This window comes from Ammospiza nelsoni, chromosome 14 (assembly GCF_027579445.1).
Source record: "Ammospiza nelsoni isolate bAmmNel1 chromosome 14, bAmmNel1.pri, whole genome shotgun sequence".
In the NCBI taxonomy this organism is placed as follows: Eukaryota; Metazoa; Chordata; class Aves; order Passeriformes; family Passerellidae; genus Ammospiza; species Ammospiza nelsoni.
In genome coordinates this window covers 16,192,811-16,218,479 of record NC_080646.1, presented here as the reverse complement: position 1 = coordinate 16,218,479, position 25,669 = coordinate 16,192,811, and the positions used below count along the sequence as shown (strand labels likewise).

The window sequence follows — 25,669 nt, the reverse complement described above, 5'->3', positions numbered from 1 at the left end:
GGCTTGGGAGAGAAGTGTTTTCTGCAGCAGTGGCCACTCCCTGGTGCAGTGTGCCATCCCTTCTCCAGGCTGCTCTGGTGTTTGCCATTCACTCATTTGCTTATTCCCTGCACCTTGTTTTGTGCTATCCTGACTGTGCTGAAATATCAACCTCAGTCTTGAAGTTGTTTCTCTTAAGGTCTGCTGGGAATTTTCATACTGGAAGCTTTTCGGTTTTTGTTGTGGATGCAATTTTTATGTTCCTTTTATAGATTTTTTTGAAAGGGTATCAGGTATCCTGATATTAGGAACTCCTGTGGTGTGAATTTCCCAGGAGAAGTGACAGAAAGCCTCAGTATCTGAGATATTTAAAAGGTGGCTAAATTTAAGATTAGAGGATAATAATTTTGTATTAGCAAGAAAATGACTGAGTGACTTAAAATTAGTAATTCCTGCTCCTCTTCCATACATAGCATGGCACAGGAGAGTCTGCAGAAACACCCTGGAAGCTGCTTTTGTCCTGGTGTTTGTCAGATGGAAGTTTTAGGTACAAATACATTAGACTTTAGGAAATACTGCTACCCAGAGCTGCATTTGAAGGTGTGAACAGCCCTGCTCAGCCTATCAAGTACTTGTAGTTCTATCAGATGAAAATAGGGAGTCCTATAAAGAGGAAACACTTGGGAAAATGCACTGGCACAGTTGCAGCGTAGTCCTTTCAAGCTTTTCTTATTATAAGGAGTACATAGATTCTCTCCCTCAAGTCTCCCTGGAGGACTGACCTTGAGGGCAGAGCTGCTGCCAGCAATCAATGGCATACAAACAGAAATTTCACACTGAGGAGAACACACAGACACAGAAAATTCAACAATTTTAAGGCATCAAAACCAAACACTGCATTTTCTTGTGTTGTTCCAGCCCTGGACAGACTTTAGTTTTCTCTGATTTTTTGTTTGCCCTGGACAAATGCCCTTCACTATCTGTGTAATTCCTGAAACAATAGAGGATGCTGGGTGAGGGAAAGTGTCCTCTCTGCTTCAGGCCAGGCACAGTGAGACACTTGCTCTGATAAAAGCATCAGTGCAGAGCTGGTCTCTCCCTGGCTAGGTGTGGCTTATGGAAACAGTAAATCAGCTCCACAGCTTTGTTTGTGTGCTCAGCTTCCCTCCATGCCAAGCTATAAAATTGCTGGATCAAAGTGGAGCTGGGCCCAAGCCCAAACTTCCCCCACCTTGAGGGGAACTTGGATCCATATCCTCACACTGGGACTTGGCTCTGCTTCTCAATCAAACTCTCACAATCTCTTGAGAAAAGGCAGACCCATGAATTGTCACTGAGCTACTGAAGGGCAGCCAAAGCTGCTTGTTGCTGAACACATTTGCTCTGCCTGCCCTGTGTTGCCACTAAAGGAGTAGAGGTGAAGCCTTTCTTTGATCCTGGAATGCTGATCTTAGTCTTTGGGTTGAGAAAAACCCATCCATCCTTAACCTGATGCTTTAATTTCAGAATATTTCTTCTTTTCCTTCCTTTTCACTTCTGAGGTCAGTGCACTGAGGCACCAGGAGGGCAGAAGGCATCTCTGGCACTGAGGCATCCCTCGGTGCTGCTCAGGGGCCAGGCAGAGCTGGAGCACTGGCAGGGAAAGCCTTGCACATCCCCTGGCATTCCCAGCACTTGTGTCTGTGCCAGCCTTGCTGTGGCACTGCCTGGGGTCAAGATCTCCCATAAAACATGGCCAGAAACCACTTGCACTGGGAGTGATAAATCCAGGTGAAAAGGAGACTGCCATTAAGGAATGAGCTATGAGATGGAGGAGGGGAGCAGGCCCCAGGGATCAATAGAGCTGGTTTGTGTTTAGATTGAGGTCTCCTCTTTCAGGATTGTCTTCTGTGACCCCTCATCTTCATCCTCTGCCACCTTATTACTGTATTATTACTTGTTACAATAATGACAAAATGTCTCATTATTGCTGCTGCCATCAATAATAGCAGCAGTTTATCAGCAGTGTTTATTAAGTTAAATTCCATACCAATATCTATCTTCCCTCCCAACACAATTTATACATAATTTAAGATAGTAATGGAGGAGACAGAGAAAAATATATATGTCATCTTAGTGTATTTCAGTAGTTCCATTGAGTTATTTCAAATTAGGTCCCTTCAAAGAGATTTACATTCTGTATTCCTAAGGTAAGCCTTTTTTCCTGCTGCAGAAGCTGATTTTTGGGGTCTTTGTATTTGTTCTGTCACATCTCTCAGTGTTCACCAGCTTTCCAGAACTGTCATGCCACCACCCTAAACATTTCACAACCTTTTCCATTCTCTTTTTTCCCCATTACTGGGTCTGCTTTTGGAAGCAAATATTAAACATTAAGAATCTTGAAATAAAAAAAAAATCTCAGGAAAGGACCTACTGGCAGTTTCTAAATAGAGACTATTCACAAACAGTGAATCCCACTGTGAAGGACTGTGGTGTTTCCCCACTTCCCTACACATTGTGAAGAGCTGTGTAATGCACTGAAATGAGTGGTTGTGACCTCATCCACAGGCAAAACACAAGAGTCTGCTATTTCTTCCAAAATCATTTTGTTTGTAGTAATAATAAAATAATTCCTTACTTGATTTCTGTTTGTCCTCCTGCTTTTCGGGCTATTTGAACCAGCTCTTTCCCATATCTCTCTTCTGCTTGTGCTCTGTTAAAAGAAAAATTTATTCAATTTCTCTTAGTGGTACTAGGATCACATTAACACAAATCCTCTAATTGTATTTGAGGTGCAAAACAGAAATGCAACTTATTTGATTTCTCTATCTCCTCAATCCTAGTGCTGTTAGTTAACCTCTGGAATACTCTGGGTAAGTTATTTCTGGAAGAAATGAGATAAAAATGAAGCTCCTCTTCATGGCTTTGATTGCTGTGGAATGCCATGTTCAGCTCTGCCCCCAGAACTTGGGTTCATGGGAAGGAGAAGGTGAACAGAGAGGAGATGAAGGTGTTCAGAACAGAACAAAAGGAACCTAAAAATGATGGCTGGCTCAGTGCATGAAACACCAGCTGTGAGGGCAGTGGTTCCGAAGAATCCATTCAAGAGATGCTGGGAATAAATGGGAGCCATAAATGGGGTAGCAGGAGTATTTCCATCCACTGGAAATATGAGGCACTGCTGGAAAGGCAAAGGAGCCCGAGTGGTTGTGTGGTGAGGCTGGGGCAGCTCTGTGGAAGGGACAACCTCACCTAATGGGGAACTGTAACTGGTGACTCAGGACAGTGGCTCTGTTTCTATGGTTAATAAAGAAATACAAATATTTCCTTTGCTTTCCCTTCCCCCAGCACTGGAGGAAACTTCTATTCTCTTTTTAAAAAGTATTTGTACTAAATGTGTTACTTCCTTTCTCCTGGGTGCAAGACCAGGGTGGAACCAAGTTGTCAGTCTTTGAGTAGCTGCTAAAAACTATGGAATGGTCAATAATAAATAATGAACAGATAGCCTGGTGCTGGCACCTGGGGGGAGGGATGATTTTGTTTAGGGTCCAGTTCTCAAGACAGTTTCAAAGCATTTCAAACTGTTTTAGCCTGAAACTTGGCACGTTAGAGAAACGTACTCTTTGTTCAAAAAGTTAATTTGATGTGGGTGCGAGGCCCTACAACCCTGCTGGGTTTTAGTCCCATCAGTCTTCCCACCTGGCCAGGAGGTGCTTGGTGTGTCTTTGCTGAGTTCCAGCAGTTTGAAGCTGCTCCTGCAGCTGCTGGGGTGGATCTCTGAGAGGGTCCCACAGCCCCTCTGCTGCCCCTGGGCTCTGGGAGCAAACCCACATCTCCTGGGGTCTGAACCAGGCTCATCCAAGGCTCTCCCCAGCCCAAGGAGATGTGTCAGGCACTGGAGCAGCAGTGCTGGCCCTGCAGCAGGAGCAGAGTGCTCCTGGCCTCTGCCCATGGCTCCCACTACAGGTGCTGCCCTCCTGCTCTCAGAACTGCTGAGTTTCACTGGGGTGTTCCTACACCACTGCTGGCATTCCTGTTAGAGGAACAGGGTGCAAAATGGTGACAGGCCATGCAGAGGCACCATTTCTTTTTCATGTTAGATGAATGAAATTTCATCAAAATGGAAATATGCTCCAGACACATAATGTTGCAGAAGAAGAATAGATTAATTTTCTTCTGATTTCAGTATCAAGAAACACTTCTGAGTCAGAGGCTTTGCTTAGTGCCAGTGCCTGTGCAGCAATGAAAATTACTCCAGTAATTACTCCCACTTTGCTTGCTCAGTACACAAGTATCTCATGGGAAAAAGCATGGCCAGCTTCTAAGCCAGTCCCAGCTCCTGAAACCTCAGCACAGATGGGACTGGACTAGCCCAGGGTCAGAGGAATTTCACAGGAGCTGACACTATCTCTTCACATCTGTGTGCTGCTTTTCCCACTTTACAACACTCCTGCACACAGCTTCTATGTTTCCCTGCAGTCATTCAGAGATAGAAAACACTTTGTGTTTTAACCCTGGGCTTTGTTCTAGAATACAATTGCTTTCTCACTCCCAAACCTCTTAGGCCTTTCTCTGGGCCAGTTAGGGGATTTGTGGTTGGAAAACTGATGGACTGCTAGTGTGGCCAAGCCCAGGGCAGCTGGCTTCAGGGCTGCAGGAGTCCTTACTGAAATTCCAAGGTGAACCACATGGTATGGGCAGCCTCTAGAAGAGAGATTCATCCCATCCTTTGATCTTCTGCTGGGTCATTCCTATGAGTGACGTGAGGACCAGCTGAAACAGACATCTGCCAGCCATAAATTGGAAATCACATCTTTGACTCAGTGCCCGCTTCTCGTCTCCTGTTCCTCCCCCCATCAGGCACATACCCACATGGGCACACACATGCACACACGATCTCTGCAGTGTCCTGGGGTGTGAAAAACCTCATGGAAACACTTGCAAAATGACTGTGCATGTATTTTTTCTTCTTTACAGAAAGAACTTGGTTAATGGTGCCTCCACCATTAACCAGGAAAAACCTCATCCTGCCACTTTGAGAAGCCTCTGCAATATTTTGCCAGGAGCACAGGTGTGTGCAGCATCTGATGCAGAACTGCACTGCCCAAGGCCTGCAGTGCAGTTCTGAGCTTTGGTTTGATGCTGTATTTGCAGGGAGCCCTGTGGCAGGGAGGAATGATGAATCTGACTCCATGTTCTCAGAAGGCTAATTTATTATTTTATCGTCTATATTATATTAAAGAATACTAAACTAAACTATACTAAAGAATACAGAAAGGGTACTTACAGAAGGCTAAAAAGATAATAATGAAAACTCATGACTCTTGACAGAGTCCCAACACAGCCTGACCATGATTGGCCAATGAGTGAAAACAACTCAGAGCAGAATGCAATGGAACAATCACCTGTGGGTAAACAATCTCCAAACACATTCCAAATGAGCACAGCACAGGAGAAGCAAATGAGATAATTATTGTTTTCCTTTTTCTCTGAGGCTTCTTAGCTTCCCAGGAGAAAAATCCTGGGCAAAGGGGTTTCTCAGAGGATGTGAATGCCACAGTATGAGGCCCAAAGGAGCTATTTTAAACACTTGCAGCTAAGCTGCCATCAGGCAGATGTGACTTCAGGATGGTGTGGTGTGTGCCAATACCACAGTCTTCCACTGATGGTTGAGAAAAGCAACTTAAATAGCTTCAGGTTTTGATGGGAGACTTCACAGGTGGTGAAATGGCCACTTTTGAGTCTGACAACTCACACACCCTTGAAAGTACCAGGGCTTTAAAATCAGCCTTCAGAAAACCACCCTAAACCCAAAAAAGTAGATGGGGACAGCATGGGAAGAAAAAGCAGGAAGGCAGAGCAATATTCATAAGTTGACAGTGCTGAGATGAGCTGCTCTGAGATTGCCTGCTGGATAAATAATCCATATTTGTGTGGTCTTCCCTACATGTCACACCTGAGCACCTGTGTGCTTCATGCTACATGCTGAAACTGCTGAAGCCACCTAAAAACAGAACCAAATTTCAGAGCTGTTTTTCTAAGTCACAACTACAAAATGAATGGCAAAGGAGCAAAAGCAGCAGTGTGATGCCTATTTTTTCACCCATAAAATTGTCAGCTGTCCATAGTTGCTGTTGAGAAGCACCAAGAAGCACATAATCAGGAGCATGAACTACAACATTGTTACTCAAAGCCTGATAAGGTTGGTGTAAAACAGGGGCTGGTTTGGGTGTCTGGGTAAGGCTTCAGGTAGCATTTTATGTAGCTTTGTATTTGAAAAAAGGTCTCATTTTTGGCAGGAAACTGAAACAGTGCCTGTGGCAACAGCATGTTCAAAGAGAAACAAAAATGTGCAAGTCATTTTTGCCCTGCAAAAGGGGAAACTTAAAAATGTTACTTGTGAATGTAGGTGCTACTGTGTACTTCTGGACCCATAATGAGGGGTCTTAGTGGAGCTCTGGGTTTCTGACTCTTCAACCTTCTCTTCCCTTCTCAGGTCTTTGAGATTTCTATTGATCTACCTTCACATCACAAGGCTGGGATTCAAATTACTCAGGCTTTTCTATGTAAGCTCATAACAACACCAAACTGAGAAACAGCCTGCTATTCTCTTCTGGATGCCAAATGAGACAAAAAAAGGAGGCTGTTCACACTTTTTTCACTCTGATTTTCATACCTCTGCTTGAGCAAATCCTCCACATCTTTGCACATCTTCTTCCCCTCCAGCAGCCGCTGAACGAGCACCTCGTAGCCAGTGTGGAAAGTGAACTCCTTGCACTGAAGTCAGAAAGAAAAAGTAATAGCTGTTCAGCACATCAGTTCCTCTTACCTTAATTCTAATTCTTATTTCTTAATTCCTCTTACCCTGTTTCTAAAAAGAAAGGTCAGAGTCAGCCCAGTACCAATGTCAGCCTGTGGGGCAGTGTCTGTGCCACCTGGTCAGTGGTGTTTTCATAGCACAGGCAGACAGGATTTCTGTGTTCTGCTCCTGCTCCTCCTACTGCCTCCCAACAGGATCAGGACAAGCCATTTTCCCACAGGGAGCCTGAGTTAACCAGTACAGAGTGATAATGCTATTGGAAATGTAGTGGTGAATGTTTTCTGAGCTTTATGTTACAGCATTATGGTAAAATCACGGGCTGTGAAACCATAAAGAGAATGAGTGTGTTCCTTCCCTCAAGCAGTTTATCTACAATACAAGCCCTTCCATATGAACTGAATGCAGTTTATACATCCATCCACTGCCCCCTAAGCAGTTACCATTTAATAAATGGGTTACTTTATTGCTTTCCACCACCACTGTGAAGAAGACAGCTGTTGAAGTTTTGGTACTTGGAAAAGATCCTCTGGCAAGCAACTGCTGGGCACTTGAGCTTGTGTCTTTGCTTCCTTGCTGCTGGGGCTGGAGAGGAGCAGGGGAGCTCTGGGGATGAATGGAGGTGGTTGATGGCAGCTCCACCAGGTGACATGCTGCTCACACAGGGGAGATTTGCAGATTTAGGAACAATTTTTTTGGTTCTTCGAGAGCTAGGATAAATTTCTGCAGACAATCCCTGTAAACCTACAGGCTGTAGTAACATTTCCAGTGCTACAGTCCATTGTTAAAGCCATCACCCCTGAAGAAACAGGATCTCAAGCCCAAAACATTAGTTTTCCTAATGTTTCCAAGGGCAATTTACACACACATCACAGGAAGGGATCTTGCTGTGAAATAAATGAGAAGCATCAAGTTTTGCCATTCAGAGAGAAAAGTAGGAAAGGTTCTTGATAATACCCTGGCAATGGACTTAGCACTTCCCCCCTCTCTCTTTTTTTTGAGGACATTCCAATAGCAGAAGGCATCACTGCTGTAAAAAAATTACTATAAATGGCTCCCTCTGCCTGGCAGAAACTCTGATCAGATGCTCCACAACCAGCTCACACCCCCAGCATTTTAATTGTACATTTTCAGATGCAATCAGCTATATCTCATAGCTGTGTACACAGCTTTCTTGTCCCAGAAATGCTGCCCATGAGGTAAGTGACAATATCCTGTGGGTTGGTGTCACCACAGCAGTCAGCCACTGCCACAGGCAACAAAGGCAGTGATAAGCTCACTGTGAAGTTACTCTGCCTTTCTGTTCAATATCTCTCTTTGTTCAGTAAATGCCAAAACTCAACTGGTGCCTTTCCCCACCTCTTTTAAACTGGCACAGTTACACTGAAAGGATGACAAATTCTTTATGTCTGAGAGAATGTTTATTAAATTGCCTAAACACAGAATACAACCCTAACTTGTTATCAACCCAAAACCATGCACAGCAGTGTGCTGGGGCAGCCTGATGGGCTGAGTCCACTGGGAATTTCCCCAGGCCCCTGGAAGCATCACTGCCTGCCAGGCTCCTCTGGGCTTTGCTGGCCCTTGCAGAGAGATTTGGCTCCTAAGGAGAACTCCTACTACAGACACTCATTTAATCTATCTTCATTTTGGGGGCCATCCATCTCAAAATTTGCTTTCTTGTCCTCCTCTGTGTTCCCAAAGAATGTGGAGGCCCTGTTTCAGAAGCAGCAGGGTCAGAAATGAAGAGCAGGACTCAAAGGGAGCAGCTCTGGCTGTGCCCTGAGCAGCTCGTGTCACCTGCAGAGGGACAGGAAACACCACAGCCAGGGTGACACAAATGTGAGCAGCTCTGGTCACTCACCCTGCAGCACTGCTTCTTAATTTCCAACCACAAGGGAGCCATGAGTCACTCAGGCCTCAGCTTACTTGCACAAATGTTTCCCTTTCATTTCAACAGCTCTATTTTTTCACGTGTTGTACAACTGCAGCCTCTCTCAGCCTCTCCTTGCATCCAAACAAACCTCCTCTGCCCTTTCCTGACATTCTGCTTTGTCATCATTGATTCCCATGTGTTGTTATAGCACCTGTTCAAGGCTGAATAAATCCCTGTTGGACAAGGATGATGCTTTACCACTCCAGTAAAGACCAAGTGATGCTTTGAACCATGGCATTAATGTCAGCTCTCAAAGAAACACTTTTGATCCATCAGAGGATTGTATTTGCCTTCTTTCACTATCAAATCATAGCAGTGGCACTTAAATGAGCTATGATCTACAGATATACCTGCAATTCTCCCCTCTCCTGGTATTTTATTCAACAAGGTCTCAGAGTATATTGGATTTTTTCACTACTGATCTCTTACTCCCATTTTGTACTTTGAAACTTTGATTTTTATCTGTGTTCTGTTACCCCACGCTTGAAGGTTATCAGATACCTCCTGTACAATATTTCATTCTACCTCTTTGTTTCAAGCACAGCTATTTCCAGCCCATTCTTCAGGTCTTATGGCAGGATCCAGCACCTCCCCCAGATCAGTCTCTTTGCCCATTTTAGAGTTCTTCCCCTGCTCTGTCTGTTCAGTCCTGTTTTGTTTTTATCTAGTGTCTTAAGGATTTCCTGTGCAGCACCATAACTGACCCCACATTTTCTTTGTCAAGACAATCAGACAGCAAGATTGGATCTCATTAAACAACTGTCTAGCCTTGCTAAGCTGTCTCGCCTCTATTCTATTTTCCATTTACCATTTTGTGTTATAATTAGCACTCTCATTGAGTGGTTTTGCAAAAGCTGTTAAGCTGCACTAGTCAGGCAGTGCTTGGTACTTCTCAGAAAGGATTTTGTTATGATTCTAAGAACTAATGAATACTCAAAGAACTATTTTGTATTTTTTAGAAATTAGAAAAATGCTTTAATTAGATAGTAAATATAGGCATTAAATGTGTAAAACCTCATTTGCTTATACTAAAATCTAGTTGGTTGGAAGAGAGTGATTTGACTCACCACCAGTAATTTCTCTCATGGCCAATAAAGGGATTCTGCTTAGTCAAAGCGTGTGTGGCTGTGAAAGAGGATTTAATCCTTGTTGCTAAAAAAGATTAGTTATTCCTTGTTGTCCAACAGGCCTATAATTACCAACAAGAAAGTGCTTGAGAGGGATTTCAGTGTTGTGAGCAGAGTTGTGTTGTCCTGAAATTCACCCCCTAACTCTGCATGTGTGCTCTGCTCTCTGTCTGGGGATTTTCTTCTTGTTTTCTTCCTGGAAATCCCCAGTAAAGGAGGGGCAGCCTTTCCTCCCCTCTGCCCAGTGATAGAAGTTGCTTCCCTCCAGTGCAACGAGCAGCACTGTTCCTTCAGAGACAAAAGAAATGTGGAGAGGATTATAGGACGGAAACCCTATAAAATACCCTATAAACCCCTGTAAATTACAACTCCTGTGCTGTAGTTTAAGCAGAACAGTTTTTCCCAGAACACTTGAAAGGAGGCATGGAAGCCTGCAAGCAGAGTTGATGACAGTGAGCACACTGGGATACCCATTCTTCTTTCCACTTCTTTTTCCTTCTGAGGATGAACAATGCTGCTCCCTCCCATCAGCATTTTCTGTGAGATCTGTGCCTTGGGACTGTGCCCTGTCCCTCCTGGTAGAGGTTTTTCCATGGGTAACCACCCAGGCAAATGCTGGGAGTTAACTGTGGCAGAGATTATTTTCTGAGCTGGTTCCTGCAGCCATCAAGGAGAGGCTCTGAGGATTTTGCTGCAAGGGAAGGCTGGCAGTGTCAGTTCCCTGCCCAGAGGGTAGGAAGCACCAGGATTGCTGGGGGGTGACAGAATTGCTTCTTCTGGTGGCACCAAGCTGAGTAATCTTGTGTCTTTTACTCCCTAAGGATCAGCCTTATTCCAGAACATTCCTTTGAGCCTCGTGCTGCTGGGTGCTCAGAGGGAACTGCATGCAAGGCTTTTTGAAGTACAAGAGTTTACATTTTGAAGTGAAAAGGCTCCTATTGTAATAATATCAAGGAGGAAAGCCTAAAATGCTGTGCTCATTACTGAAGCAGCTCTCAGTAGCTTTTCCAATGGACTGAACTGAAGCAAAATGATCCAAACTCAGGTACAAAGTACTCATGGCACACCCTGCATGTCCAGCTGGTGATGGTCTGAAGCAAAACCAACCAAACCCATGCACAAAGCACTCATGGCACACCCTGCACGTCCAGCTGGTGATGGTCACAGTGACATGAGCTCATCAGGCCATTGTGGCCATGGTGAGGCAACTCTGGGCTTTTCTGTTATGGCTGCTCTCCTTGGAGCATTCCTAACCATGCTGGCACCTGCCTTGCCCACCCAGGGCTTTGTTCAGAGGTGTTTTACACAGCCCAGCTCAGAGCTCTCCCTGCTCCTGCAGGATGAGCCAGCTTGGCAGCACCTCAGCATCTCCCCAGGGCAGCCTGAGCTTGCTGAGGCTGTGTGTCCTGTCTGGGGAGTGCCAGGCTCCACCTGGGCTTGCTGCAGGGCGCTGGGAGCTCTGCCTCTCAGCAGGAAAGGGCTCATCCCAGCACCTCCAGCTGCAGCACCTGCTCAGCTGCTTCCTGTAGGGAACCAGGAGGTGAGGGACAGTAACCCCAGGGTACAGCTGGGCAGTGGCACCCCCCTGATGGGCAGGAAGGGCTGGAATAGGAAAATCTCCACAGCAGACACTGGGTGCATTGCTCAGTACCCAGCAGGACAGTGCTGAGCTGTTGTGGTGCTAAACAGAGCAGAATCCACCCCCAGTACCTGCTCTGCCTCTCTGGGGGGCTGGCACGAGCAATGACAGCCACAGCAGAGCTCTCAGGGCTTCCTTCAGCCTAATCTGCCCTCATTTAGGAATTATTTGAAATGTATTATCTGCTAATATTAAAAAAAAAAGTCTTTTAAACCCCCTCCACTTTCTCCTACGTTTCAAAGTATTTAGTTATTAAAGTTCATTCCTCTTCTTGGTTCCTAATGATATTTTTCCAAAGCTTGTATCAGAAGTGTTCTCACATGGTTGTGGACTGAAAGTGCTAAATGCTGCTACCTGATCCAAATAAACTATTAGTACAGAATTTTCAAAGAGAAAAATAACTGAATCTTTTATGGGTATGTTTGGAATTTTTCTCTAAATCAAAATGGTTTTGCATTCGTATCTTCTTTAGTTGTAACAGTTTTAGTAAAATAAAAACTTCAGATCCACTTTTCCAGAGTTTAAAAAGGAAATAACTACTGGTGTGAGGAGGAAGTTTAGAGAGAACAGGGCACAGTGAAGTTTTGAACAAGCATCATTTTGACAATATCTTTTTCAACTGTCAGAAAGAAATCCTTTCTATCTACAGTGGTATCACACATGATATCTCAGTCCTGGACTGAAAGTAAGTTGTTCTGACTGAGTTAAATCAATTAATTGTATTCTTGCATCATACCACTGGGTACTGACCCTGAGTGTTTCAAATCTTGTTCCCTTGATCTGCCAGTCTCCTTGTCAAGCTCTGCCAAGGGTTCTGTACGTGTAGAGCAGCAGCAAACAGACCTAAACATGACTTAGAATCTCCAAGTACCTTGGGCTGGGTATTTCCTGTCATGGCATGGCCTTTCACTGTAATTCAATCACTTGTTTTATGTTTGGTGGTTTTCCCCTGGTATACTTTAAAATTTCCTAGTGTTTTTAGAAATATGCTCCTGATACAAAGTGTTTTGGGAAGTTTCCTGCTGCCTTTGTGCACGTGCTCACCTGGAATGAACAGGACAGCAGTGAGCACAGTGCTGTGTGTGTGCTGCAGTCCCCAGTGCAGCTCTTATCTCGGTGTGCCCTGCTGTGATACGAGCTGCTTTGCTGCTGCTTCCTGTTCCTGTTCCTCTTCCAGGTCTGCCTCCCAGCTCTGCTGCACCACAGGGGCACTCAAAGAGCCCTTTGCAAAACCAACCCCAGCTTTGCAGCCTGGCCCTCCTCTGCCTGGACCCAGCAGCTGAAAGGGCAGCTCAGCATCCCCACTCTGAGCTGAGCTCACTCGTGGGGGAAGGTCACCATGCCCAGAACAGAGCGGGGTCACATCGGAAACCTCTGACCAAAACCTTCTCCCCTGACCAGTGCTGGTGTGATATGAGGCCTTTTTCACACATGGCCATGTCATAATCAACTGCTTAGTGGGTTTAAAAGCATTTGCTCATACTGTACTGTGTAAGAGTTCCTTCTTCCTACTGGCTGAAATCAGTTGGAATGGATGGGAATGTGATGGGTGCTTGCGCTTTCCAAGACTGACTGCAGAATTTATATGAGCTTAAAAAAATCTATTTTTTTAAAGTATTAATTTTTTTTCCCCCACATAAGCAGAAAAAGCAAGGAAGAGTAGGTGGGTTGAAGCTGGCTGTACAAGATTTCTGTCACTTCTTGTAAATTCACTCTTTGTGTATCAGAAACATAAATGTTTGCTCAGGATGTAGGCAGGGGCATTTCGGTGATAATTCCACAAGTTGACTTGGGCATTTTCCACAGCTTGAGCTTAGTTTGCAGTTTTGCTGCAGTCTGTTACCTAAATCTGACATGCCGTACCTTTCATGGGCAGCAAATGGTATTTATTGTCAGAAAATAGCAGAGAGGTGAACCTTGAATGGGACCTTCAAAAATTAAAGGGAAAACCACTGCCTCTGCAGCATTCCAATTGCTGGGCTGCTGGGCTGCCTCTGCCACTCCTCCTGCAGGGAGATTCTCACCAGACTTCCACCCTGCAGCAGCCAGGATGGTCAGAGGTAAAACTGAAATTGAGATCCACAAACTACACAGGAGCAGTGCAAGTGACACTGAGCAGAACAGTAACTCCCCAGTGGTCTTTTGCTCTTGACCCTGTGGGTTTTCTCTGAGAAGGAAATGGTCGATTTCAAGTTCTGCTGACATAGGAATTTGCTCCTCAGCTTCCTGAGCCCTTGCCTGTAGCCACATTTCTCTTCACAGGGAAAAGCAAGGCACAATTCTTCCCAAGAGTATTTCTGGGTTTCACATTCTCTGAACCTCAGAGAAAGGAAAAACAATTCTTATCATTTGCTGTGCCTGTGTTTGTGCCAAAGTAGAATGCAATATGGTGATTGTTTACCCAAGGTGATGGGGTTTTGTTTCCTTGGCCTTCCAGGGCCAAATGTGTGTGTGTGGGTGTGTGTGTGTGTGGGTGTGTGTGTGTGGGTGTGTGTGGGTGTGTGTGTGTGGACTGTTGGTCATGAGATTCTGGGCAGTTGTGTGCAGACTTGAGTGCTTGGCAGATTCAATTTAGATGTAATCTAATATAGTGTAATATAGAATAGAATAATATAGTATAATAAAGTAATTAATTAGCCTTCTGATATCATTCCCTCCTTGATCAGGGCTGTCCTGCAAATACTCTACTCACCCTCCTCCCTGGCATCCTGGACTGCTCATGTGTTATGTATTAGGCATTCTTACAGTCACAGCATATTGTTTGGCTCTCTTCATGTTTTAATGCCCCCCCCCCCCGATTGCACAGATCCAAAGTGATGGCTGCACAAGAGCCTGCCTCACTTTTGCAGGTGGTTTGCTGGCTGGCAGACTCATGGCACACAGGGAACAGCCTTGGAAAGTCTCAATTCCAGTCTACTAAAAGGACTCTGCTTGTGCTTATTACCTCTGTTTTATGTTGTCTTCTTAATAATTTGATTAAACATTGTTCTGAGTGCAGTTCAGAGCCCCAGTGCTCCTGTGCTAGCAGAAGGAGAAAGGAGCCAGCAGACAGATATGCATCACAAGAAAAACCATGACAGAAAACTAGGCATCCATTCAGGAAATCCATATAGAACAAACTTCTGGAACACCTCTGTGATGGGGATAATAAGAAATGGGACAGGAGGCAGCAGAATCCCTCACCAGTTTTTAATGGGAGCTTGATGTGGTTACATGACACAGGTTTGAGGTGGCAGCATCCCTTTGTATTTTCTCCATATGACTTCAGACAGCAGCTAAATCCATAAATTAAAGTGGCTTCTCCTTGGGAGCCAACAGAGAGGCCCAAGCGAGGATTTGCATCTGTCTTTCAGAAGGCACAGCACTGTTGCCATGGTCCTTCTGAAACATGACAGATAAACCTGTCAATGGTAAGATCAGATGTTCCTCCAGTCTCCTACTGAGCAACATTACCTTCACAAGAGAAACTGGAAGAAAAATGAGGAGAAATAGAATCTTACAAGTAGAGGATACTTCTGTTTTACACAAAATAATGGTCTGAGATTACTTTTGTTTCTATTCCTCTTTGGTTCATCCACTTCCAGTTTCCTTCTCTGTTATAAGAGGTCTCCTCACCTTCTACAAGCACTGTGAGCTCAGTCCCAGACCACGGTGAGTGAAACTGAAACAGCCCTGACTTGCTCAAGCACACAGATAACTGTCCACCAGGTCTTACAGAGCCACTGGAACCAGACCTGCTTAGTTAGTACATTAATTTATTTAAAAAATCTATTTGTCTTCCTCCTCCTTGTCTTAAAATGCTTAGAATTGTTTCCTGTCAATTCTGAAAAAGGCACTTCATAAAAGTCACTGCTGAACCTATGCTCCCTTTGTTACTGGTCACCTGGCACATGGGGAAGGGTAAAACTTCAAGAAATATTCCCAGAGTCTTGCTATAGAAGGGGAATGAATCAAAGATTGACTTCACTTCTTAGTAAAGATTATTTCAATATCTACATGTTACCAATTCCATTTCACAAGAGATCTTTGCCACCTAAATGACAATTTTCAACATATCCTATTACTCAACATGATGCAACATTCTTACACTCCATTAGTGTCTGATTGAGACACCCCTGCCACAGCTCCACACCACCTCCCATGTGCTGCCTGTACAGGGAACGGGGATTGCATTTGAATCTCTTTCTCCAGCTGCTTTATGTGGGGCTGAACCTGGTGGCACGAGGACTCCAGGCTGCAGGCAGTGGCTGTGGGCAGGGAAAGCTCCAGTTCTTGTTCCAGAGTGCCTTCCCCTGCAGAGCTCCCAGAACCACAGGGCTTTAGGAGACTCTTCTCCTCCTCCTCCTCCTCCTCTCTGCTTAGCAAATGCACCTTCATTCTCCATCTCCAGAGAAAGCCTTTACCAGGTGAGAAGTTTTTCATCAAAGCCCAGCTTCATCTTCCAAAACAGCACCCCTACTTCCAGTAAAGCTGTGTTTCCCCCAAAAAAAGATTCTATCAGAAACCCACATCCTAACCAAATGTTCATCCAGGCTCTTGCAATGGCAGGGCCCTCCTTTCCTTCTCCTGGTGCTCCTGGGGCTCTTTGTCAGTCCTGGTTTGTTCATAACCCTTCAGTAATTACAGCACCTACTGCAAGGAGCATCAAGTGATGAGACTCACACCTCAGAGCTGCTGACCACCTATTTTCCTTTTTTGTCTTTGTCCCCACCCTTTATTTTTATTTTTCTTTCATATTAGGAATGCATTAGGCCTGGACAAATTGAGAGCAGCACAAAATAGCTTCTGGATTTGAAAAGCTCATACATTAAAGGAAAAAAAGCTTGTGTTTATTTATTCATTTGCTCTGAATGGAACCACAGGAGTTGGTATCTCTAAGCTAGCCTGAGCTGGTACATTTTCACTTAATTCCAAGACTGTTACCTTTCATTTCAAGCAAAGATAAAGTTGCATGAGGAGCTATGGAACTTTTCAGTTCCTCAGTCTTGTTCAGTGACATTTTCCCACCACTTTAAAGAAGTACTAAACTCTATGTACAGTGAGGGAATAATTCTCTGGGGAACTGAAAAGCTATTGGGATCCAGATGTGTATTTTCAATGTGGGCTTTTTTCTTCACCTTGACACCCTGAGCAAGGTTGAGTGATCTCCATGCAGAGCTGTTCCCCTAGCCCTCACCTCATCTCAGCCCCAAATCCCCAAACTCCTACTGAACAACACAGCAAGCTTTGTACAATATTGAACTCTGGCTGCTGAGAAAAGTTTTATTACAAAACCTAGATTAAACTGGAGATGAAACCAGTGTTTTCTGTGCTAAATTCCCACTGGAAAATGAAATCAGATAAAGGTCTTCTTGAGCTAAAGGAGCTGAAATATAACCAAGCAGCCTGACTTGCCTTCCATACAAGTATGCAATGAGTGCTACTGGATTGAAATTCCAAGTGTTCCCTTGTGCCTAGGAAGCAGCCCAAGTTCAGTGTCTGCAGTCAGTGAAGAAAGAGAGGCAGCTCTGCAGGAGTGGCAGGAGTGTCAGCCCAGACAGAGGAAAGGGACAGGCTGTGAATCACCCAGTCCTGTTGAAATGAGATTCCTAGGGACACTCTGAGATTCACCCTGGAGAAGCTGTGGCGGGAGGAGAGGCTGAGGGGTGGCACTGCTCAGCATGCAGAAAGGGGCTCACTGTGTTTAAATTCCTGTGGGAGGCAGCAGGGGAGATGGAGCCAGTGCAGGGGCACTCAGTGACAGGGGAAGAGGAAACGAGCACCTGTGGAAATTCAAGAAGTCCTGTTTAAGCACAGGAAGGTTTTTGCTGAGAGGTTGTAGGGGGATACAGCATGGGTAAATGAAGGTGGTATAGAATGTAATCTTATCCCCCAACAAATTGCAGCTGGACCAATTACTAAAGATTAGGAGCAGGCCTGATGTTAACAGGCCACACCTGTAGCCAATAAGAGCAGTGGTATAAAAGAGTGGATTGGTGGGATCTGCAGTCAGATGGCTGCTGCAAGGACCATGAACAGTCACTGCTTAGAGGAGCTGCCTGTGGGGACATTGAGGAGGTATGAAACTCTGGTGATATGGAATCCTTGCACTATAATACTATAATGATAATAGATCTCTTGATATATAAGATAACAGGAGGTGGTGAGACACAGTGTCAGTTTGCCCAGAGAAGCTGTGGAGTCTCCACCTGTGGAGATGCTCAGAGCTCTGCTGTGACTGGCCCTGTGCTGGGTGAGGTGAGGCTGGAGATGCCCAGAGGCCCCTTTCAGCCTTGGCCACTCTGTGACTCTGCCTCAGAAAATGCACTCAGTGGGCTGCTCTAACAGGCCACAGGATACCCTCTGATCTCTGAGTGAGGCTCCATTTCAAGGTAGGTGTGACAAACACTCTTTAAGTGGTGGTGGTTAGATGTAGCTGTGTACATGCGGGCAGAGTCCATGACTCACCTATTCCATATTTAAAATACAGACTCATGGCACACTTAAAATTGGCAGAAATAAGAATCCTCCCCTTCCCTGAGCCTAAGTAAAATCAACCAACTTTTGCAGAGCAGAATGGATCAAAACAAACCAGATACAGCTGTGTAAAAATATTAATGAAGTTGTCACAGTGACTTAATTCATCAATCAACCAATTTTAATATTCAAACCTCTCAGTTGTAACTTGGTCATCAGAAAATTATAATAAAGTGTACTTAACTGTCTAATTATTTCAGTCATTGACCCAAAATGAACTCTCTGTTAGTCCATTCATCTAGCGTTAGTTCATTTGAGCTTCATTTTAGCTGTTGTGCTGCTCAGAAGTGACTTGTGAAGCACCAGTGTTTCCATAGCCACAATGACTGCTCAGGTTTTCTGCTTGTAATTTCTTCTGGTTTCAATGACTGTTGTGATTGCTCCCCCTCCACCCTCCACGGGTTCTCATTGCCTCAGGGAGCCAATGTCCCTGAGCAGCTGGGGAAATGGAGGAAGAACTTGCATGTAAAAAAAAGAGTAGAGCAGCCTCTTCTGTGGAGATGAAGTCGACTTTACAACAAACACAGACATCAGCTGGGCAACCAGACCAACTTTTCCAAGCTGGTTCCCCCTTTATTCCCCGTTTCCACACATCCTGCAGCAATGAGTTGGCCTGGATGTGACCAGCACTGTGACCACACTTCTGGAGCGCAGGGAGTGCAGGGCCATGCCTGTGCCTCTGGAGCTCAGGGAGTGCAGGGCCATGCCTGTGCCTCTGGAGCTCAGGGAGTGCAGGGCCATGCCTGTGCCTCTGGAGCTCAGGGAGTGCAGGGCCATGCCTGTGCCTCTGGAGCTCAGGGAGTGCAGGGCCATGCCTGTGCCTCTGGAGCTCAGGGAGTGCAGGGCCATGCCTGTGCCTCTGGAGCTCAGGGAGTGCAGGGCCATGCCTGTGCCTCTGGAGCTCAGGGAGTGCAGGACATGCTGACAGCAGATCCCACCTGTGTGCTGTTGTGCCGGGAGCTGATTTATCTTAACCTGCCTTGTGTCAGTAGGGTCAGATGCAACTGGTGCCATGCCATTCAAATCAAACTGGGTGGGACCCTCTTGCAAAGCAGGGGTGCCAGGCTGGAAGGCTTGCCAGCCTCATCCCTGCCTGCCCAAGCTCAGCCTCAGGGTGCTGGGCTGGTGGAGCCTCCCCAGCTCCAGTTCCTCCCAACAAACCTGCCCAGTATCACTTCCTCCTCACATACCTGCTGCAAACAATGGGCCCTGCAAAGCTCAGCCTCTACAGGAAAGCAGGGCAGCTCCTGCTATAAAAACACTTCCCATATTGAGTAAAACAATTGATGCTGTATTTCTTCAGCATGTTGCCTAATAAGTTTAGGAAATAGCTTTACTGTGACTTTTATCACCAAAGACCTCTCGTTCCACAGTTAAGAGTCTCATCAGAAGCTAAATTATTTGTGAAGCTAATTACATCTTTTTTGGCATATATAACAGACCATTGTGTGAAAAAGCTACAGTGGGAGTTGAGAGGCTCATCTAGGAAGTCAGCTTCACACTGAATCTGAGGTTGAACATGGCCTGAAGTCAAAGCCAGAGACACTGAGCATCTTTGTAAGGGTCCCTGCTCCTGGAGCACTCCCATGGCTCCCACTGCAGTGTCTGACCACAGCCACAGCTCCACAGGCAGGGATATGAAAGGAGCAGCCCACAGCAGGGCAGCAAATCCCCCCAGCTCATGTTCAAGGCCTGCTTCATGTTTGCTGGCCTGCATCTCCCCCACACTTTTATGTGTGAGCTGTGAGAATTCACAAGCCCCAAGCTCATCCCACAGCTGAGAAGGAGCAAGCATTTCACACTTCAAGCACTTATTTTTAAATCCTAAGTACCTTAGGAGCCCATGACACATTTTCAGAATTGACTGGGCTGCTTGAGTTTGATTCAAAGTTGTATGAAGGAACAGATTTGCTCCCACTCAACTCTGGGCACTTTGGAGCCTGCCCCAAAACCAACCAGCTCCTCTGGAAGTTTCCCTCATTCCCTGTTCCCAGGTGGGTATGGCAAAGCAGGAAGTGGTGCCAGTACCTTCCTATCTCTTGGCCAGAATTGGGTGCATTTCAGGGGCTGCAGCTGCAGGTTTGAGCAGCAGGTTGGAGGGAGAAGGAAAAGGCAATGACAGAAATTGCAAAGGAAAAGCAACAATGAGTGTGAGACCAGAGAATGAGACTCAGAAGGCCACTCTGTGACTGAGGGGGAAAGATTTTCTGGGATAGTGGTTTTTGTAACAAACAAAATTACTGTTGCTCTGCCTGCTAACATAACCCCATTAACATGGAACATGCTGGTGCCACACACACACTCCCCTTTTGCATGGGAATTTCCTCACCTGTCTCATGTAATGCTAGAGAAGACAGGTAACATCTGCCAGGCTTGTACAGCAGCCCAGCAGAATATAAATCCATCAGCAACTGCCCTGCACTGGCTATCAAACCCCATCTGAATTTCCATCTCATTAACATTTTCCAAAAAATAATATCAGAGGATAGAAAACTTCTGCTAAGAAGCACATTTTAGTGCAGACTTTGAGCAACTGTCCCTTAAACCATTACAGTGTGGAGTATATAGAAATAAAAAGTGTAATTTAAAAATACACAGGTTTTTTGCTCGGGCCATGCTACAAAGAAAATAAAAATGAACTAAGTGTGGAAGTTTTAGTATAGGACTATCACTGCTACACTTAGTTGGAAAAGAGAGGATAAAATTTAATGAGGAAAAAGTTGCATTTTCCTGGAAGACAGTTCTGTGAACAGGGTGAACTTTGGGGAGGGATTCTCTGCTAGCTGGGGAAGATCTCCTGCTTTTAGGGTTTCTTTCCATATTTGACATTGAGGCAGGTCCTGAGGAACTCCCTGCTTACCCAAAAGTTCCCTGCTGGTGGAGCAGGGGGCAGTGGCTCAGGGACAGCTCGGCAGGGTGAGGCACAGGGAGGGTGCAGCGATCAGAGCTCAGGGCTCTGTGCTCAGGCGCCCACCAGGGCCAAAAACCTTCTGGGTGTCCATCAGAGAGCTTCTGTCCACTGTACAGACCAAATACAGGAGATCATTGCTCGCTGAAGCAAACCACATGAATACATTTTCCTCTCACAACAGAACCTTATGAATGCAGAAATATTTGCTGATCTTGTGATCTGGGGGGCATGCTGCATGCTTGTGCTGTGTTGTGCAATATCCTGTAAGTTTTCACTTTTAAAGACTCACTGGATAGCTATAGCTTCTATCCTGCAAGCTGATAGATTTTTGCCCTCCTAATCAAGCTGAGCAGTACATTTCCAGCCAAAAAATACGAAATCCAAAGATGCTTTCCTTTAAATAAGGTGTTAGCTTCAAAGCTAAGCAAGGATTTGAGTCATGGTAATGTGACTAAGCACAGGGCAGAAGTTTAGGGAAGAAGAGCCATGAAGAACCAGCCTGGCCAGATTGTCAGCTGGCATTAATCACCCTCACACTACGGCCATAGCTTAATTGATTCTCCCTGAAGACCACGGCATTGAAAAGTAACTACAGCAAAAGTCCCAGCTCTAAAAGTCAGGTGGATTGTTTTCCTGGGAAGCTCAGCAATGCAAGAGCTGGAGCTCCCAGGGCAGCCCTGGCCCCCAGCTGTCCCACCCTGTGCAGTCAGAGGGTGCAGAAATGAGGAGAATCTCACATAGGTGTGGTCATGCACAGTTAGTCCCAACATCAACAGCGACTTTCGTATTTCCTCATTGTATTTTTATTCTTTTTAACTGTTTAAATCTAGCCTTGCAGTGGGGGTGGGGAGGGCTTCCTGGAAGTGCCCAGAAGATGGGAGTTCACTGAAATGTGTTTTTGCCTCTGCCCTTCTGTTTTCTACCAAGAGAGGGTTTACCCTGAAGTGTGGGTGGAGAGAAGAGAGCACAAACAGAAAGAACAGCCAGGCAATGGCAGAAAGAATTCATGTAGCTTAATGTCTTTCTTTGAGTCAGTCCTTGATGCTGGATAACTGATTGCCCAGAAAAGGGGCAACCACATAACATCCTGTTTACTCAGCTTGTGCAATGATAGAATTTTGATTTTGAACTTTCATTCTCCAATTGCAAGAGAAACTCAGATTATCACAGAGAAATTACTAAAGTCCTTTTACCTTGTAACTGCAGGGAAAGAGCTTGCAAACAGGAGACCAAAAGGATTCTCAAACGAAAGTTAAATAACTGGTATGAAGCAGATCTCCTTGTTTCAGTATTTGCTGGTTTTAGCTGTGAGGGTTTGGGCTGAGCTGTGGAGTGTCACTGCTGGTCCTTTCTGACCTGTGCTGCCTCACAGCTCCTGGGCTCTGCATGCCTGGGAATGCTGGTGGGAGTCTGCAGGGAGCTGAGCAGGAGCATTGTGCTCACAGCTGCTGGCTCTGCTCTTCACCAAACAGGAGGGAACTCAGCCTATAATTAACAACAGCTCACCTGGGAGCCACTTGTAGAGCTAAGGACACTCACGGCAAGCAGGTTTTTAGCACTGGGACACAGACAAATCCATGTCCCTTTCAAAAGAGGCTTCTGGCCCTAGCACAGGAACTGGGAATGTCAGTGGTTTTATGGGGACTGGATATAGTCTTTACACTGCATCCTTCTGCCCAGGATCAAACACACCACTAAACACCATGTTTTTGCTTGGAGACAAGTTTGGACTTTTACTAAACTAAATTGAGAACATAGAACAGCATTAAATTAGTTTTAAACTATATATAGAACCAAGTTGGATTTTTTAAAAATTTAAAAATACAGACACATTGAATATAGGAAACACATAGTAAATGCTGACTTACCCAAAAAGCATCTTTAAACTGCAGCTGGGTCATTATTATTGCTCTGTGGAGGGGTAGGAATCCTCCAGCAAGTCCTTTGTGGGGTGAGAGTGGCAGCAGGCAGAGCTCTGAGCCTTGTCACTGCAGCCCAGCCCAAGCAGAGTGTGCAGCACATCCACAGACCTGTCCCTCCTGAGGCCAGGCTGGTGCCAATAGCATGGGGCTGTCCCAGGCAGCTCAGAGAAATGACCTGTGGCTGTGAGGGACAGAGGCCAAAAGAGCTGTGGCTCACACACACAGACAGGCTCAGCACCCGCACCCCAAACCTGTTTCTCTTCTGGTAAACAGTTAATATTGAAATGAGGAAGCAAGGAGATGTCAAATGGTGTCAGGCTGCTCCTTGCCATGGGTGTGTGTGAGCGGACAGGAAAAAAATAGAGGGGAAAAAAAAAGGCACTAAGTTCAGCAATATGATTTGATCAGCTGCAGGAAGAGAGAGGACAATTACAGTGCAGAAGAAACCAGCACAATACAAAGAGACAAGCTCTTCTCTAATGCTGTGGTCTTGCAAAGAAAAAGAAGCAAAAGAAACATGGGTGCCCCATTTCTGCAGCACCTTCTGGGGCTGGCAGAAGCCCATGCACATGGGAAGCTTAGCTCAAAGCTGCATTTTGCAGCTGGAAAGGCTTTTCAGGACTCAGGTTAAATTAAGAACCTGAGAATTGTGCAGGTGTCTGCACACATTTAGATACCTGGATGTCGATGTAGAGAACAGTCCTGATTTGCATGCCCTCACATAAATGTTCATATGAATATGCAAGATATGTGGAATTTAGAAGTAAAACCCAAAGTCTTGAAAAAGAAGAGAGCTAAGAGTTTGTTAGCACCAGGACCTGAGTGCAGCCTCACAGACCAGTGAAGGAGCAGACCACACTCAGCACACTGCTGACACCAGGTATTGCAGGCAGCTCCTCAAATCAGCTCCTCCAGTTCTTATAACACAGCTGCAAATACCTGAGCACAGGGTAACACTTCTAAAGCTTCCCTGAAACCCTCTCCAAAGCACCTGCCCTCCAGGTGAGGTTGCCTCTGTTCACCTCCTTAGGATGTTTTAAGCATTCTTAAATACTCACCTGCATTTTTGGGGTGTAGGAAAAGAAAAGAAAAATAGTCCTGTGGTGGTTGCCTGTGTGAAAGCTGTCTGTCCCCACCAAGAACACATCAGGACTGACTGATTTCCAACTGACTGACTGACACTGCTCTGGGTGCTGCTGTCCCCTGCTGCTCCCAGCAGCAGCCCTGGGCAGATAATTTCCAAGTGAGGAACTCTTGCAGCTTCCCTGGGCTCCAGCAGGACTCAGGGCTCTGCTCAGAGAGCTCTGCAGCAGCTGGGGGCTGCAGTTCCCCCATCTCGTTCCATGGGCAATCTGTAGCTGCTGTTTAAAAGAATTTGCAATGTCCCTTCCTGATGGTCTGAGGAAGACAGGGAATGTGCAGGGACTTAGTGAGGGAAAATGAAGTGCAAGCAGAGGCGGGCAGACGAGAGTCTGCAGGGTCAGAGGTGTAGCAGGAAGAAAGCGTCATTGCATGGGAGTGGGAGAAGAAATGTGAGGATTCACTTGCTTTCTTCCAGAAGGAAAAATTCCTTGAAAAAATGTATTTTGAGGGCATGGGCACTAGTCATACTTGATCTGTATCCAAAAAGAAAAGGATCTTTTTAGAGTGTTTTATCTCAGTCCTTCCAAACTCAAATGTTTCCTGTTACTATTTCCAAGTTACAGCTGTGTTTTGAAACCATCTTTGCTGCTGTTTGGGTTCATAAAAATAAACTGAGTGTGTTTTAGCCCTCTAAAATGTTACGCTACTTTCCTGTTATTTTTAGTTTGGCCTCCAGCCACAAAGCCAATTATTTGACTGAACCTCACACTGGGCTGAGCCTGCATCCATCCCACCCAAGAGCTCTGGTGCAGCACAGTCACCTCCCAGCAGCTCCCAGCTCTCTCTCTCCAACACCATCAGCATGGGCAGTTCACTGTGCTGTGGGTTATAGCTGATATTTTTGTCTGATGTCCAGGAAGAATGATGATGAGGACTCCATCTTATCAGAAGGCTAATTAATTACTTTATTATACTATATTATTCTATATTGTATTACACTATATTAGATTACATCTAAACTGAATCTGCCAAGCACTCAACAGTACAGAATCTCGTGACTGTCAGCCGACAGTCCTGACACACACACACACCTGGCACTGACAGGCCAAGGAACCAAACCACCATCACTGTGGGTGAACAATCTCCATAGTGCATTCTACTCAGGCACAACACAGGAGCAGCCAATGAGATAAGAATTGTTTTGATCATTCTGTTCTCTGCTTCTCTCACTGCTTCTCTCAGGTTCAGAGAATGTGAATCCCACAGTGGGTGAGCTCCTCAGAGCAGCCCAAAGCAGATCCCCAGGCTGGGAACTTTGATGAGCTGTCAGAGCAGCTGGTGTGAGTCCCAGCCCTGGCTGTGATGAAGCACATTTGGGTTGATTTGGGTCTCTGGCCCAGGCCCTGGTGGTGCTGGGTTATGTTCATGGGGTGCTGCGCTGTGCAGGGGTAGCCAGACTTTGCAGGGCTTTACAAGGGGACACAATTCTGTATCCCCTCTACTCTAAACAGGAACAGGACATCAAGGCTGGGGTGGCTAACAGCTGGCTTGCAGGCCTCACAATTATATGATCCCAATATTATAACTTGTGAAAAATGCCTATTTTATGATTGGCTTTTCGCAAATATTAAAATGAATATTCTATGTGTTATGTTAGAAAGTTATGCTGTATTAATTTTCTTAAGTAGTGTGTTAAATATAGTTTTATAACATAATGTTAAAATAGAAACTATGTAACTATGTAAAAAAAGTAAGATACT

The 25,669-nt window shown here is 45.4% G+C and overlaps 1 protein-coding gene across 1 annotated transcript in view; it reads right to left on the bottom strand.

Moving 5' to 3' along the window:
• The window catches only part of PSTPIP1 (proline-serine-threonine phosphatase interacting protein 1), a 49,146-nt gene extending 26,103 nt beyond the window's left edge, over positions 1 to 23,043 (bottom strand). The window contains exons 1-3 of the mRNA XM_059482539.1: positions 22,773 to 23,043; positions 6,635 to 6,735; positions 2,597 to 2,671 (exon numbers count right to left, since the gene is read on the bottom strand). Of these exons, the coding sequence (XP_059338522.1) occupies positions 2,597 to 2,671; positions 6,635 to 6,735; positions 22,773 to 22,805 (209 nt within the window). The 5' untranslated portion in view covers positions 22,806 to 23,043. The remainder of the gene's footprint in view (positions 1 to 2,596; positions 2,672 to 6,634; positions 6,736 to 22,772) is intronic.
• Positions 23,044 to 25,669: the final 2,626 nt, after the last annotated feature.